Source organism: Epinephelus moara, chromosome 12 (genome assembly GCF_006386435.1).
Source record: "Epinephelus moara isolate mb chromosome 12, YSFRI_EMoa_1.0, whole genome shotgun sequence".
Taxonomy (NCBI): domain Eukaryota; kingdom Metazoa; phylum Chordata; class Actinopteri; order Perciformes; family Serranidae; genus Epinephelus; species Epinephelus moara.
Window position 1 is genome coordinate 30,920,503 of NC_065517.1, and position 17,282 is coordinate 30,937,784.

General features: G+C 41.7%; 1 protein-coding gene across 3 annotated transcripts in view; it reads left to right on the forward strand.

Annotated features, from left to right (window-relative positions):
• Positions 1–3,310: 3,310 nt before the first annotated feature.
• Positions 3,311–17,282, forward strand: part of scml4 (Scm polycomb group protein like 4) — a 22,551-nt gene continuing 8,579 nt past the window's right edge. The window contains exons 1-3 of one of the 3 annotated variants that reach the window (XM_050058008.1): positions 3,311–3,460; positions 11,687–11,966; positions 16,603–16,805. In XM_050058008.1, the coding sequence (XP_049913965.1) occupies positions 11,726–11,966; positions 16,603–16,805 (444 nt within the window). In that variant the 5' untranslated portion in view covers positions 3,311–3,460; positions 11,687–11,725. The remainder of the gene's footprint in view (positions 3,461–11,686; positions 11,967–16,602; positions 16,806–17,282) is intronic. The other 2 variants (XM_050058009.1, XM_050058007.1) reach the window with 2 other exon arrangements.

Genomic DNA, 17,282 nt, shown 5'->3' on the forward strand with positions numbered 1-17,282 from the left:
GGTCATTTCGGAGGTGAAATATTCCTTTAAACCACTAAACCAGGGTAAGGCAACCAGCAGCTACCTTATAAGAACTGGGAAGCAGTCATCCAGAAGAATATTAAAATCACACAGATTATTGTCCAACAACAAAATGAAGTCTTCCCTTTCATGTCAGACATTTTAAAGATATATATTCATGTCATGCTTTCATTGTTTGTACCTTGTATCAAAGTCAAAGACAGTTCACATGAAACATACCAGCACAATCAAGTATTAACAGGAGTTCAAATTTTGTCATTGTCGGCCTAACGTGATTCTTACATTCTCCAACCGTAAAAAATTGTAGCCTATACACTGTATTAAAAAAATGTTTTAACATTTTGTCAACTAAAATGTGTTGTCACACACTATGCCTGGCACCTTTTCCTCTGAAAACATCTCTAGCGATGACTACGTTAGTCTTGAGTCCTCCTTGCTAGGTTAGCTGTGGATTCCAAATCCAAAAAGGGAAATGTATCAGGGGAAAATAGAGAATTTAATAGTGCATGGACAAATTTGTTTGCTTTCATCAGCAAAGATGTAAATTTAAAATACCGTAAAACTTAAATTATAAGCCCAGCCCCAGACATTTCCTTGTATACACATGGGGTTTTGATGCTATAGTTGCATGTAAGCCCCTAAAGTGGATCCCAGTGTGTCATGCCATACACTGCCACCCAGTGGCCAGGTGTTGTAAGTGCAACACAAACCTCTGAAAACAAAGATGGCCGACAGAATGCAAGAAATGTTGTGCAGCTCAGGAATTTATCACCAATCCTACTATAATAGAAGAAAAAAATAGCAAACATCAAGTAACATATAAGGAGCAATACAGTTGTTAAAATAAAAGTAAAACTATTGATTTTATGTTGGGAAGAAATTACAATTAATCTGTCCACTAAACTGGACATCATGCAGCACTGGCTATATTTTAACTACAGTTAATACCAATACTGCAACCTTGTTCCTCATCTGCAGTGACTTTGTGGGCTGTAAATAAATTAATTTATATTATGAGAATGTAACTTGCAAATTCTGTGACAAAAACAATCTTTTGACAAGATGTTTTTGTAGGAAACGTTTATTTAAAAAAATGATATAGTATAACAGGGAGCAGTGTGTGGCGGGCTGAGGAGTGAAGAGGAAGGAGTTGAATGAGGGAGGAGGGTACAAGAGGGAGGTGTAGAAAGAGAGAAGGGGGAGGCTGAGGAGTCAGAGGCTAGGTTCAACACATTTGCACAGGCACTTAATAGCACTGGAGTATATCAAAATATGTGAACACTCCAGTTTAACAGCATTAAGAACATATTTCTATAGTTTAACATAATACATATTTTTTTCATTGGTTTATATTCTTCAGTTAAAAACCTTAAACACATGCTGTCCACCCCAGTAAAAAATGCTTGTTTTAAAATAACTAGTCCATACCCATTGAGTACAGCATACCATACCATGACTTTGTCATAGCAAAAATTAGAGAAAAAAAACAACAACATTCAGCCACAGGGGGAGCCACAGCGATCGGTCGCATTTTAGCCATTTTTAAGCATTTTTCTGTTGTTATAGCGCCACCCAGTTGCCAATTAGAGTTAAATTTCTCCAGTCACCTTGAGGCGTCCTGTTCTACATATCTACCAAGTTTAGTAAAAATCGATATGGCGGTTAGGCCTAGATAAGAAATTAGCTCTCTAGCGCCCCCATTTTGTTTGATGGGGTCAATAATGGAGGGGTCCCCTCAGATTATGTGTGGTCATATGCCTACAAAGTTGCGTGGTGATGGGTGAAACCCTTGAGATGTTATACACCTTTATGTGATGAGCCACGCCCTCCGCAATATTCATTGCCTTATAGAAGCTCAGTTTTAGTAAGTTTTCCAACTTTTGCCAAGAGGGAACTTTAGATATTGGTCCCTAGATTATGTTCACCCAGTTTCATGCAGATCGCTCAAACTTCCTAGGAAGAGATCCATTTGAAGTGTTTTTCAAAAAATTCAAAATGGCGGAAAATCTATATAAGCGGAAGTTATGGGTTCTTGAGGCAAATGTGTTCCTCATGAGGAGAGGCATCTCTGTGCAAAGTTTCATGTCTCTACGACATACGGGGCATGAGATATGCCCATTCAAAGTTTGCGATTTCAATCGGTTGCTATAGCGCCCCCCTTTGGCCAATTGATGTAATATTGCTTCATTCGCATCCTCCCATGACCCTCTACCACTGTGCCAAATTTCACACGGATTGACCAAGTCAGTGAGGAGAAAAACGAAGAACAGACACACAGACAGAGTTTTCGTCATTATAGTAAGATGAACTTCAAATTTTTGTTTTTCAAGCCTACAGTAAAATGTTGACCAAAGTTGTCATAATTCATGCATGATCATTTAAATCTATAATGTTGATGGGCTAAATTCAGCTTTAAAGGCTGTGTTACCTTCATTATGAGGCTCAGATTTAATCGGACAGATTGTTTCCCCCTTTTTTTGGCCAAAAATGTCTCTTTAGACTGTAAAGGTTGCTGACCCCTGCACTCAGCCACCATCATCTAAGGTCTGTCCTGCATTGTTACCCAATCTTGTGCTGATGTCTTGTAAAGGAACCCTGTCAAACTCTGTCTCAGCATATGTTGCTCCACTTTAGTGTTCTCAGGTGGTTCATATTCCTGTGATGGGTGAGTAGAGGTCCAACACCAACTGTCATGTACACCAGTTTCCTCTTCATATGACAGGTGTGGGGATTCCCTGTCGGTAAGTTTTGCAAATGTGAGGTCAGTTTCTCAAGATAACATCACGATGAGGCTCATAAGCTCCTAGAAACATTAATAGCCTACCTGTCAAAGATAGGATCAGTGTGTGTGTGTGTAGATTCAGCCTAATGGACAGAAACGACAACGGTATGCAAGCTAATAATTAAATTATGAGGCGCATGATAATAAAAATAGCAGTGTAGGAATTGTTAGAAATTTGGGTTGAGCTCAAACACCCACTCCATATCTATCAGCCAGTGTTTTTGTGATATCAAAAGGGGGCTGAACCTCTCCAGTTTGAGTGCTCCTCTTTTTTTATTTACCGTGCTGTCTGTGCCTCTGCAGGTAAATGAGATGCAGCTTTAAAGCCAGATAGGGAAATCATCCTCACGATTCTGCCTCACCACAACTTGCGCCCTTGAGGACGTTGCAACTCCTGCCAACACCAAAACCCTCCGGACAGCGTCGGGAAGGTCAAAACTGCGGCTCAGCAGACTCCACACCAGACTCCAGCCCAGCCCGCGGTGCTCGCTCGCTTCCCTGCCGCAACTGCAGGGGTGGAACCCGGACTGACCCGAGCCGAGAGTTCCGTGGTGTTCCTGCCGCCGCTGCTGCTCCATGCGCCGGCTCAGTGTCTGCACGCAGCCCGCCTGCTGTGGAGGAATGGATTCCTGCCGCTGATCGACCCCATCCTGATAGGTAAAGATATCAGACTCTGTCACTTAAAGGCACCATTTATCCTAATATTTTATAAGATGATTAAACACAGAACACATCAATGTCAAATTATTCATCGCAGATTACACTACTACACTACAGATTACACTACTACACTACACTACACTACACTACAGTAGGCTGTATAACCTGCAACAAGGTCACTATAAACTCACTTCAGTGCCTGTAGAAGTCTGTAGAGATATTTACAGAGATGCCATATGCTGCTATGCTGATATATAGGCTCCTTAATATACTATCCTATTTCAATTTGAGATGATAAAGATCCTAACATACATGCATGCCTGTAAGTCTGTATGGACACTTTTGTAATCGTCATTAATATTCAAGCCAAATTTATTTATCTGACACATAAAAGTTGATTTCAGTGTGCTTTAATAAATCCTCATTTGCCTAAAGGACACTATGCACAGGTAGGTTTCAAAGACAGCAGTGGGCTCACATTGGATATGCTGACAGTTAACCGTTGACCTCCCTCAAACCAGACTAAATTTGCCTTTGAGACCACAATGCAAAGTGCCGTGTTGGTGGTACAGCGGTGTGTGTGTGTGTGTTGGTGGAAGAACTAATAAATGAGTGGAAAAGAATGCAAATAGTCAGACAGAACAACACAACAGCTCTTTTCTACTAAATATGTTTGGGATCAAAAAATGCTGGGCGACAATGGAGGCGGCAGAGGTAAAAACCAAGGCCTTAGATTAGGTTATGTAGGGCGGGTTTCTCTCACCTGTCTTACCTATAAACTTAGTAGTTAATGAATTAACTATCAAAGGGCTGTGGGTGAGGTAAGAGCATGGTGACAGCTTCTTTGGGTAACTTGATCCACTTTTAATATCCAAAAAAAGGGATAAAAAATAAAATAGGACAACTGAACATTAACAGTGGCATCTCACATCTTATATATATATCACTTCACCAAACTTAATCCTAACTCTCATTACCTGCACACAAGGTGTGCAATATGTAATAGTTCCAAATTCAATGTAAAGAGCAAAATAACATATGTTAACAATATACAAATGTGGTTGAAGACACTGGGACTTTATTATTGTCTCGTCTGAGGACATTGGGACTTAATAATTTTGACAATGTTGAGTTTTTTTATACTTATCTGGTCCTGCTGATCCCAAATAGTTAGGGAGAAATTAAAAATGTATACCAAACAAAAGTTCAAGTCTTAGGAGGATATAACAAAAAATACTAAAGAAAATAAGAAATTATTAATTTGACATTTTTAATAGTTAAATAATAGTTAATTTATAAAATAAATGTTTGAATATATATATCTATATATAAAAAGGAAAAAATAAACATGAAGATTAGTTTGGGGGGCATATACAGCAAATGTCACTGTTTCTAATTTAATGAGAGTTCTTCTTTGAACACATATTTTCAAGGTGGCAATCACTCATGAGGGCCCATTCTCTACCTGACACATTATTGGAGGGCCCATTCCCTTTATGGGACCCCCACCTGATGGGCCCCAGTGCAACTGCATTGCCTGCACTGTCTATATATATATATATACGCCCCTCCTGGGGACGATGGGGGCATGTCCTCAACACTAATTTAAAAATGGCCAGTTTTGTCCCCATCACTTTTTAAAAGCAGATTTTTTTTTTAAAGGTAGCTTGCAGACCTTTCAACTAACAAATGACAAAGCTTAGAGAGAGGTTTATTTGCACAAGTAAACATACAATGAAAGGTAAATATAGAAGAAAGAAATGTGCTTTGTTAAGGATCATTCTGACTGATAATAATATAAACTCTGTAATACTGTGATACTGTGAAACCGTGATATTTTCTGAGACGGTAATTGTACCGTGAAAATCTCATGCCTTTGCAACTCTAGTGATGTTAACATGATGACGCTTTTTAGACACTGGGCTTTGATCTCCATACCTCACGACTATATGGCGTCTTTCTATGTCAAGATGAAGAGAAATTTGGGAGACAATGGATTTAGGTTACTTAACACAACTTATAACCAACAAAATCTTATCCTTGTCTGTCGCCAGTATTCTACGTCAAACTGACATTGGCATTAGACGTTGTCCTGACATTGATTTGTGGTCACCCAACGTCGCAACCTAAATTCAACCAAATGGTAACTTCCAGTGATGTTGGTGACCAGCTGGACATGTGATACACTAGCAAGATTTTGTAGAAGTCAAGTGTCTGGAATAGTTTCAGAATTTGCAAGGTGGCCCCCAAAAAGTCAAGTGCCAGATATACGAAAGTAAAGATAAGATGAGATAAGATAAGATAAGATAAGATAAGATAAGATACACCTTTATTGATCCCACAATTGAGAAATTCCAGTGTTACAGCAGTCAAGGGGAAAGAGTCAGATTAAAGATTTCAAAATTTAAAAATGTAAAACAAACTAGGCATGCAAACTGGCATATGTCACAAATAAACAAGCTTTGACGCCCAAAAACTGGAATTTGGGACAGCCTTAATAATTATTAAAACTGCTCTGAAAAGTAGCCTGCACCAAGACACGTTGACAAACAAATGAGAATGCTTTGAGAAAAGTTTATTTGCACAATAAAGGTAAATACAGAGGAAACAAATATGCATATTCCAAAAATAGTAACATAATCCCCTCAAGTGGTTGTATAATGACCCAAAAACGTGCATAGCCGATCAGTAACTGACAAATTTTTGACACCGTTTTTCTTGTCCAGTTTTTCCATTCATGACTACAGTTATGAGCTTTTAAAGTCCAGGGGTTTATGAATTAATTTAATGCCTACATGTGTGTTGACTCAGCAGTAGGGATGAGCAAGATCACCATTATCTGTATTTGTGTCTCTTCAACCAGCTAAATGATCTGTAACCGTATCTGTACCCAGAATGGGCGGAGTGTAAGATGGAAGTGGGTTGGATTTAAATCAAAAGTGGGTGTGGCCTAAGTGAAAGTTGTTATTTTAAACTTGGTATCAATATGGTTTGATCAGAAGTTGCTATATTTACTATTGCAAGTACAGACATTGACACATTTACTCGTACAATATTTATTTATCTGTCTATCATCCGAGTATTCGGCTCAACTCTACGCAGCAGGGCTAACATGTAATGAGAAAAGCTGATCTACAGGAGGAAAAATATTTAAAAGCGACACGGACCGCCTGAGAGCCTCACTGCATTATATTCCATTATATTTTATATTCTAAAGTGTCACCTGCCTGAATTTTGCATTTTCTTTACATAAACAAAGACATTTCCACTAGAAATTGGAACATAAAAGATCTACGCCCTTGGTGGCGTCCCACTACATCTATTGACTTAATTGCATATTTCTTTACGCTTTTGAAAAGACAAGAATTTCAGAGGAGCGGGCGACATTGTCGCTGTTACGGCACAACCGCAGGGACATTCCAGAGTTTGTTTTGAGCCTTGTTCTCCTTTGTACAGGCTGTTTGAGAAAGCTTTTTAATAAAGAGTAGATGGTCAGTGCTGAATTGAAGAGGGAAATAGTAACAGGGTGGCACATTATTGGTCTTTTCAGAGCGGCTGTATGAAACTGAGTGAAGAGGCTTTCACACCTCACACAAAAGCAAGGCATTGTACAGATGAAGGTCAGTGTTCACAATGAGAAAGCAGATACACTCACAAACAGCTGCGTGACTGAAAGCAGAACGCTGGATGATTTTCTGACGTGTTTTGTGCCCCAAATTCTACGTTTGACCCCCAAATGTATCGTACAAGGAGCAGGGCGTTCCTTCCAGCAGACAGGAGGTGATGTTTTGTCTGAAGGATGCCAAATGTGACAGCCATGAATTGCACAGTGCAGCGAGGGGCTTCTCAGTGTGATGGCAATTAGATTTTGTGTAACCCAGATAAAGCTGAGATGATTACTCAGAGTACCTGGGGATCTTTAAAGGCGTTGAATTCATTAATGTAAAAATAAGGCCTGAAATGTTATTAAAATGTCTTAAATCAGTTTTTCAAAAGTCTTAAGAACGCAAAGACATGGGAAGTAGGATTTTACTACATTTTAAAATCTCCAATTAATTAACTTCATCTATTCTTGTAAGTAATTTAATGAATGCCTCTCGCATTAATGTCATCAGGACGCCACATTTTGTTTTCGACCGGGATGCTCAGGGCAGAGGATCCACGGCTCGCTAGCAGGATGTCACTGTATCCTGGGCAACATGGGGAAGTTCAAATTCACGGACATTGGCTTCTTGCTAAGATTTTGTAGCAAATCGCTTCAGGGCAATGCACACAATGTGCGGCGTATTTTATGAACAAAAAAAATTCTAAACTCAGCACGATGGGAATCGTCGGGTAGTGGAATACCTGTACAACCCACCAACAAATGTTCCTCTCTACCCTTGTCTCCACCATGCCTCCACCCCTATTTCCGATTCCAGCACCAGGGTCAGCAGCAACAGATCCCTGATTAACATTCGGGTGTACACCTACACATAAAGCAGAGGCACCAGGGTGTCATTTCTCCTAAAACCCAGAAATTAGTTACCACTCATGGTTCCCTCATCTCAAAGTCAGCAGGTTTTTTGAATGGGTTTTTGGTTAGATATCTGAAATAAGGTCTGTTGTTAACATAGCTTAAGAGACTTTCACGTTTTGCTCTACAAAATGAAATACGTCAGTAAATACACCACTCGTGAACTCTGAAGCTTCTATGTGTCTTTGAAAAGGCGGTTGCTAACAAGTGGCTAAATGAGACTACAGAACGTCATCACGCTGAGCCGCGCCAGTCTTGTTATGGTGGTGACGTTAGGTAATGCAGCTGTAGTGTAGTTCATTTATGGCCTAACGTTAACGTTTTACATCTGGCGACTGGCATTGGTGTTTTTCTCAATGGAGTCTGGCTTTGAAGAGAGTGATATAATGGCTTCATTGTCCTGTTGGAAGTCACTGTCCTATTCCTAATATAATGTATACTTAAACTGATATTGATTTTTTTGAGTAGAACTTTTTGTTAGCTGGCTGAAATACATTTTGTTGCTGACCTCCCCACAGCAGTGCATTACTTAGCTTCCATGTCAGTGCTCCAGCCTGATGTCTGATTGAAGTTAGGCTCATATTAGCTTGTAGACACATGAAAATATTGACCTGGAAATGTTAATTTACAGCATTTTACATCGTCAGTAAACCTGTAAATCTATAATTTGCAAATCTGCTATGATATATATAATTTAGTCACCAGTGTGAAAGCTAGCAAAGTGTTCAGGTATTCCTCCAAACATACCTCACATCTACCTGAGAATTATTTATACAAGTTTTATTATGTAGGTCATTCCAGTAAAGCCATAAGACTGAGTTTCTCTCAATCCACTCAGGAATTTTCTCCATCACTGCTTGTGTCTTCCACGGCTTTTGTGTGTGAGTGTGTGTGTTTGTGTGTGTGTGTGTGTCTGTGTGTGTCTGTGTGTGTCCGCTCGTGTTTGATTTTGTTAAAGAAATCTCTCCAACAGCTACGCTCCTGGCGGGGCTCCAAGCCACAAGTGTTTTGGTAGAGTGGCAAGATAAAGTAGTTTCCTGCTCTCATGGGACTCAGAGCCTTTAGATAGAAACAGAAGCATTCCCCTGTGTGTGTGTGTGTGTGTGTGTGTGTGTGTGTGTGTGTGTGTGTGGGCTTGGTTGCACTCTGTTTCGTCAAATCTAACTTTTTTTCATTCCGGTTGTTTCACGGTGCTCGAGATAGCGAGTGTGTGTGTGTGTGTGTGTGTGTGTGTGTGTGTGTGTGTGTGAGGAACAGTCTTCTTTCATGTTTTTTAGGATGACTCTTTGATGTTTTTGATTTTTTTTTTTTTTTTTTAGTAAATATGAAATATTTGGGTTGAGGGCAGATTTTCTTCATCTCCAACCTGATCGAAGCTGACAGTTCAGAAGTCAGAAATGTGTTATCTGCCCTTTTTATGTCCCACAGTTACACAGTCTGTTCTCTTCTTATATTTCTCCTCTGATTTTTATTCACATAGACATTTGCAAACAGAAAAACATTGCAATGTGTGGAGGGACTTTTTTGTGTGAAGGGTTTGCTTATTTGGTAAAGCTACTGTTAGAACAATTTGCCCTTTTTACTTTTCCCCATCTGTTTTCATTTACTCATCTTAAAGGGGCAGTTTACCCTGAAACCCCCCCAAAATGATTTTCCCTCTTAACTGTAGTGCTATTTTATCAGTCTGAATAGTTTTGGTGTGAGTCGCAGAGCATTGGAGAATGTGGCGGTAAAAATGTCTGCCTTTACTCCAGTATAATGGAACTAGATGGCACTCAGCTTGTGGTGCTCAAAGTGCCAAAAAATATGTTTGGAAAAACTCAACAGCAATGTCTCTTTCCAGAAATCATGACCTGGTTACTCAAGATAATCCACAGACCTTGTTGTGAGCAGTTTCATGTAGGAACTATTTTCTTTATACCGAACTACACCCGCTAACTGTATCACCGCGCAGAAGAAAGCATGCATCTACTGATAGCTCACCTTGCACCACTGAGCTAGCTAACATTACAGTGTAGCCGAGAAAAAGGCCATTAAGGTTTATATCTCGCGCTGTCATGAGCGCAAGGTTAACACCATTAGCTCTGTCAGCACTGTTGCCATTGTAAGCATTGTTTGCACTGTTAATACCAGTAGCTGCTAGCTGCTCATCCAACTCCATGTTGTAACAGTTAATGTTAGCTATTAGCTGCGGGCTCAGCCACCACCATGTTGTCAACACTTATAACAACGCTGGCTGCTAGCTGCCGGCTCAGCCACCTTCATGTTGTTAGCCAAGTTATTAACATTAGCTGCCGGCTCATCCACCTCCATGTTGTTAGCACGGTTAGTAATGTTAGCTGCTAGCAGCTGGCTCAGCCACCTCCATGTTGTTAGCACAGTTAGTAATGTTAGCTGATAGCTGCTGGTTGCTGGCTCAACCACCTCCATGTTGTTAGTTCATTAGCTACTAGCTACCGACACAGCCACCTTCATGTTGTTAGCACTGGGAATAACGTTAGCTGGCTTTGCCACCTCCATGTTGTTAGCACTGCCAGTGACGTTAGCTGCTAGCAGCTGGCTCAGCCACCACCATGTTTTTTAGCACTGTTAACATTAGCTGCTAGCTGCCGGCTCAGCCACCTCCATGAACCGTGTGAAGACAACCTGAATCACACTCTGAATCATATATGTGCTGAGAGTGTCAAATAGAGCACCTTTTAGCATGTTAGCATTGTCATTGTTAGCACAACATTAGCATTCAGTTAAAAGCACTGCTGTGTTTGGATAGAGAACCACAGAGCATACAGTATCATAATATCTGATTACAGTTTAGATGAATTAATTTAGTCCTAATTTTTGGAATGAAGAAGTCTGTGTTTAAACCATATATACTGTGCTATATGCTTAATTAAATTTTTGTATTGAGACAAGATGCTATAGAAGTAATGCTGTCTAATGATGCATTTCAAAATTTAACTTCGAAGGCTGTTGGGAGAAGAAGCTATAAAATTACACACATTATTTGCCTGATAATGGCACATAAAGCCCTGGGCTTCCTGACGAACAGTAATTACTGCCGGACTAACAACCACCAAACAGAAAATAAGATCTGCTTGCCGAATAGGTTAATGAGTGATAATGTGAACATTCCCATCAGCTTTAAAAAGTTTCTCAGCGTCTTTCTCTCCCCTCTTCACCCGCCTTTGTTCCCTCCAACACAGAGGGGACTGAGAGCTTAGTTAGTTAATGTTAATCAGTAAATCCAGCCCCCTGGAGGCCAAATTGCATTCACTTTACAGCACAATAGACACATTGTCCCCAATACTTTTATCATTAGCAGAGCCATATTCTCCCATTAGCCACCAGTTTATTTCTTTGACCTCTGGACACACACTGGTATAATTACACCGCCGTCTCCCCCCAGTTTCTTTTCTCTCTGTCTCTTCCTCTCCATCTCCATCTTTCCTTCAGTCTGCCTGCTGTTTGCCGTTTCAACACTCATTTTGTCTGAGGATTACAGGCCTGAAATTAATTTGTCAAGGACACGATTAATGTTGAGAAATGGAATATCGGAGCTCTTCATCTTGAACGAAGGGTGATTAGTAGAATTCAGATTGATTAAAAAATGAACTGTGAATACATTCATGTCTGACAGCAGGCCTACGGACCTGTCAGAGATCTGATGTATATTGTTGTTGTTGAGTGTTTTCTCTCCATGTCTCCAGTGTGATGTATCTCTCCTCCCCCTGGCGGGCTGTGAGGGCATGAGACTGCGAGGCGGACGGGATTTCAACTCTCCTGACTCCTACCTGGAACTGGCCCCTCCTCCTCCTCGTCCTGTCTCCTGGTTACCTGGTGTCCTCAGCAAGGGTGTGCGCCTTCGTCTGCGCTTGGATCGCCGTGACAACCGGGGGCGGGGCTGCTGGCAGCTGGTGGACTTGGAGGCGGAGTCAGAGCCAGTCGGGCGGAGACTGAGGAGCCGGGCCTCCAACACTTGCACTCAAAGTAAGAGCTGATTCTTAAAAAGTGCTTTCCAGCACTTTATTTTGAAGGGGTGATTTTTCCCGATTGCCTGTATTTGCTGAAATGTAAATGGTTTTATGGATTACAGTTTAACATCAGTGATGAAAGACGTACTTAGATCCTTTACTTAACGATGAAGTTCCGTATTTTTCAACCTATTCTCCCATGTTTTTAAAGTGACTGAGGAGTACAACCATTTTTGAAGCTGGGACATAGGCTGCAGAGTAACCTCTTGGGGCATGTTCGCACCGTCAGTGTGCGTTCACTAAAAGTGCTTGTTTTTGTCATTGACAGGCTCAGATAAGTTATTATGAGTGTTTGGCAACATTAAGGAAAGGATCCCTACGGAGATAGATGATTTTTATTTAACCAGAAACATGATGATGATGATGATGATTAAAATTACTGCTTATTTAAATGGAGTCTGATGGGTTTCACGATTGTGATTTCAGGGATTTTACTCCTAAACAAAGGGTCTATCCCTGTAGGGATCCTTTCCATAATCCTGTCAGACACTAAGTATCACAATATGAGCCTGTCAGTGACAAAACAAGCACTTTTAGTGGACGTACACATGCCCCAAATGGTTACATTGCAGTCTGTTTCACCCTTGCCATCTGCAGCATTCTTGCTTAATACTAGATGGATTTTTAAAAAATGTTGTCCCATTAGTCACTCATACACGTAAACATGGGAAAATGGGTTCCAGGTTGAAAAATACCAAACATGTCGAAAAGTAGAAATACCACAATGTAAAAAATGTATTTCATGACAGATGCAGTTGGGCTAAAGAGAGAAAAAGATCTTTGTGGATATTTGGCTTCTGGTGAAAACCCTCTGAACGTCTGGATCTTAAGTTATCAGAGAAAAAAAGTGAGCAGACATAAGCATGTGTAGAACTAGCCACCTGCAGCGACGTGCCAAACTGCGTTGGAAATACATGGATTTGTAATGTGTTATTTGGTGTTTTTGTCATTTTTAATGACTGGGTCTGTTCATTTTGGAAAGGAAGAGACCTCTGTGGATAATTTAGCTCACGGTACAAACCTCCTGAATGTCTGGGTCAGAAAAAGGTGAGCACACCTATGAGAGAAAAGGAAGAGGCACGCAATAGCATGTTATGGGCAAACGGTTTTAATCCTCTGGTCTATTTGTTTCGGAGAGGAAGAGACCTCTGCAGATAATTCGGCTCCCAATAAAAACTTCCTGAACAATGAACACTGAAGAAATTCTAACTGGAAGTTTTAGGTGGTTACAATCTGCAATTCACTGCTAGACGCCACGAAATCCCTCTAAATTGTGCACTTCACCTCTAAGGGGAAACAGCAACTCAAGAAGCCATTTCAAGTGTGTGTGGTCTATTTAGACACGTATGCATGTGTGTGTGTGTGTGGTGTGTGTCAGAAAGAGAAGAGGCCATTTAAATATTCCTGCATGTGATTTATCATATTCTCTCATTTCCCCTCCTCTCTGACCCACAGCTGATGGAATACTCTCCACCTCCCCCCTTTTCTTCTGGAGTGTGTTGTGTTATGAGGGAACTCAGTGGAGATAAGGAGCGGCAGTGTGTGTGTGTGTGTGTGTGTGTGTGTGTGTGTGTGTGTGTGTGTGTGTGTGTGTGTGCATACATGTGTGTGTGAGCGCGCCTTATTTAATACACACATTGTTGTTTATGCGTTTATTTATTCCCACCTTATCACATGACTCTGGCGCAGGATCCGATTTCACTGTCTGTTACCATGGCGACGCCCTGCCTGAGCTGTAAATAAATTCAGGGGGTTTGTTACATTGATTAGAGAACACACACACACACACACACACACACACAGATCTATTCTAAGTGAGGAGCGTATAGTTTCTAGTTAAAATGCAGTTATTCTTTGCAGCGTTTCGGTGTGTGCGACTGTTTGTTTGTGTGTGTGTAGGTGTGCAGTTTAGCATAATTCACTAGCATAATTCACTTCATTGCAGTTTCCCCTTTGCATAAGTGAAAACAGATACAAATCTCCATCCCCTGAAGCTGCTGATTAAGTTATGCTAATCATGGCTGATCATTGCTGCATTACTGTGGCCATAACAGTGGCTCCAACAGCTTCCAAATGCCCTCCTCTGCCATTCAGCTCCCAAAAAAGGAGACAATATCCCGTCGTCGGAAAATGAAATTGGGCATAGGGGTTCACTGATCTCCTAATTGCTTAATTAGCCATAAACAAATGAGGCTGTGGTCCCAGATGTATTGTGCAAGGGTGCAGCGGTGCCTGCGAAAAGGAGGCAGAGGAGTTGCCTCACATTGTCAGCCAGTGTTAATGGACTCCCCTCCTCCTCCTTGTATCCAATTCTTTTTAAGTAAAAGATGATTATCTGCTCCCTCTCAGTCTGTCTGTGTCTGTAACGTGATGCGCCGTAATGGGACAGGACTGATTGAGGAGGGACATCAGGATTAATCTCACTGTGTAATTACTTTTATGATTTACAGTTCCCTTTCCGTCACAGGGGCCTCCTGCCATCGCCGTCACACGGCATTACAGCCCTATTGTCCTGACCTTGCTGTTTATTTTCCTCCGTTTCTTTATTATCATGTATACGCTTCGAGTAATGAAACGCAGCAATTTGTCTGGCCTGTCACATTCGGCGCTGAAACAGCTTGTGAGCGACCGCTTTACAGCCGACTCCTGACAAATCTCTTTACACGCTGGCAGCGGCTCTGCGTGCGAGCGAGGGCGCGCCAGCGTTTGATCCTCCCCTGCGAAAGGTTAACCTGATTTTGATTGAGTGTTAAAACCCACCAGCGTGGCTTCTTTGACCGCAAACAGGAATCGGCATAGCAACCCAAGCGTAACTAATCGATATATGTTGGTGAAGGGGAGGTTAAAAAAAAACCTGAGTTGTGCTCCACAGTTGTGGCCCTCTGGAGCCTGCACCTCAGCGGGTAGAACGCCTCGCCTTTGGCTGTGGCTGGTCTTTTTTCTTCTTCTCCATGTGTAGATTTTATATTATAGATAAAAACAAACACACGTAAGCTGAAACAAAGGCAGAGGAAGCCCATAAATAAAAGGCAGGCGGTGAGCTCTGACAGCAATATGATCTTTCATCACAAACAAAAGCGGCGGAGAATCCTGAAGGGCTTCTTGCTGGAGCCCTTTTGATGTTTACAGAGAAACCCAGACTCCGTATGAAAACTTCAACCCTTTAAGAGTGATTAAAAAGATCTCACAATTTGGCAGGAATCTTCACACGTGCAGAAATTTCTCCAGATATTATTTGAGGACAGATTACAGTGGTGTAACCCTGAAACGCTCGCAGCACAACACACCACACAGCGTGAATCCCTTGTCGCCCTGTAAAGACAGAAAAGAAAAAACCCTGAGCTGCGGCAACTGTAATTACATTACAGTCCCCCCCCTTCCTCACACACACACACACACACACACACACACACACACACACACACAGACATCGTTTTGAGCTCAGCACGTCTGCCGGCTGCCGCGGGATGTTAGAGGCGTGTTGCTATGACGACCGAAAGGGGACACAGAGGAAGGGGGTTAGGCTAGAAGGGAAGGGAAGAGAAGGGGGGTTGTTTTGGAGGAAGGTGGGTTGGAGATTGAGGAAGAGAGACACGCAGAGTTGCCGGCGTCTTGACAGTGTGTAGCAGCAGAGAACAGTAGAGGCAGGCTGTCGGAGATCCATCAGGGGGATTATTCAGAAAACCTGCTGCTGGAGCGAAGCATCACACAGACAGTGATTACCAGACGGCTGTGTGCATGGTAGGAAATAATCATCTTTCTGGGCTAATTTTGAAGCTGCTTTTTCGTACTAGACTCCACTAAGACTTGGTCTGAGAGGCTTCATGCATTTTCACGTGCTCTGTCTGCCTCTGTTCCTGTTTTTCCTCTTTCTGCTTTGACACTTTATCATCACAGGAGGATGATTTTATCCTCTATTTTAGTCTCTCTGCTCTAAAATGAAGCCAGTTTTGCTTATTATTCAGGCATCAGATATAAAAGAATAGCAGATATATGACAGCTGATTTGTAAAACAGACAGAGTCAGCACAGAGCGACTTAGCGTCAGATTCAAAGGCCATTTCAGGTAAGCGTCTGTGTTGCATGAATGAAATTACGCAGAGAGCGTTGCAGAGAGACGGCCCTGTGGATGAATGGTAGCAACACAAACACTTGAAAGCGCTGCTGAATGTGCACTTGATTGATTGTTTGATCATGTGGGTGTTGTGGGTATATGTGCTTTGCTTTCACTTCCTCTCTGTGTGTGTGTGTGTGTGTGTGTGTGTGCAGTAATGATATTTATTGCAATCTTTGCAGTTGGAGAGGGGGAGGGGTGTGACAGAGTACAAAGCTTCTTGTGGCTTTGTTTTCTACTATTTCCTGTAGTTTCTGTTTGTGTGTGTGTGTGTGTGTGTGTGTGTGTGTGTGTGTGTGTGTGTGTGTGTGTGTGTGTGTGTGTGTGTGTGGAGGGGAGAAGAGGGGGGTTGTCTCACATGTACATCTAAGTTTCCGCTCCAGTTTGGAGCCGAGGCAGTGGTGCGTGCAGTTTAAAGCTGCCACTTCCTGTTACTTTGAGATTGCATTTTAATAATCTCTCCCTCTTGTCTCCCTCAGGTCTGATGAGTTCCCTGTCTGCCGGCTCAGAGATGCAGACTCCAGCTCTCGGCCCCCAGTTCATCGCGGGGCCTCAGGGTAAGGTGCCGGGCAGGAAGAGAGGACGACCTCCCATCCGTAAGCTGGAGTTCCAGAGTCACTACGTTGAGCCTCTGTCACCTCTCAAGGTGCCGAAGAAGAGAGGCAGGAAGCCGGGGTTTAAGGTCAGTCAGCGTTTTATTTTGATATTATTAATTGTATAATGCTTTACTGCCATTCTGTTAACCCTATGGGCCCTAGGCGTTTTTGGGGTATTTTTACTGCCTTTACTTTTAAGCTCATATCACAGTCATTAAAGGCTACAGACACATGCTATATCTTGTTTTGTTTTTTTTCAGGACAATCTGGGCTAACCAGATTTGCCATCATTTNTTTACTTTTAAGCTCATATCACAGTCATTAAAGGCTACATACACATGCTGTATCTTGTTTTTTTTTTTTTTCAGGACAATCTGGGCTAACCAGATTTGCCATCATTTCATGTCCTTATCTGGGCTAACCAGATTTGCCATCATTTCATGTCCTTCTATGTGCCTGTATTTTATATTCATTTTATATCAATGAAAAAAACAAATCCGTGTGACTTAATTCTTACATTTTTACATGTATCTCACCATAGCAAGTTGGAAAATGACATATTC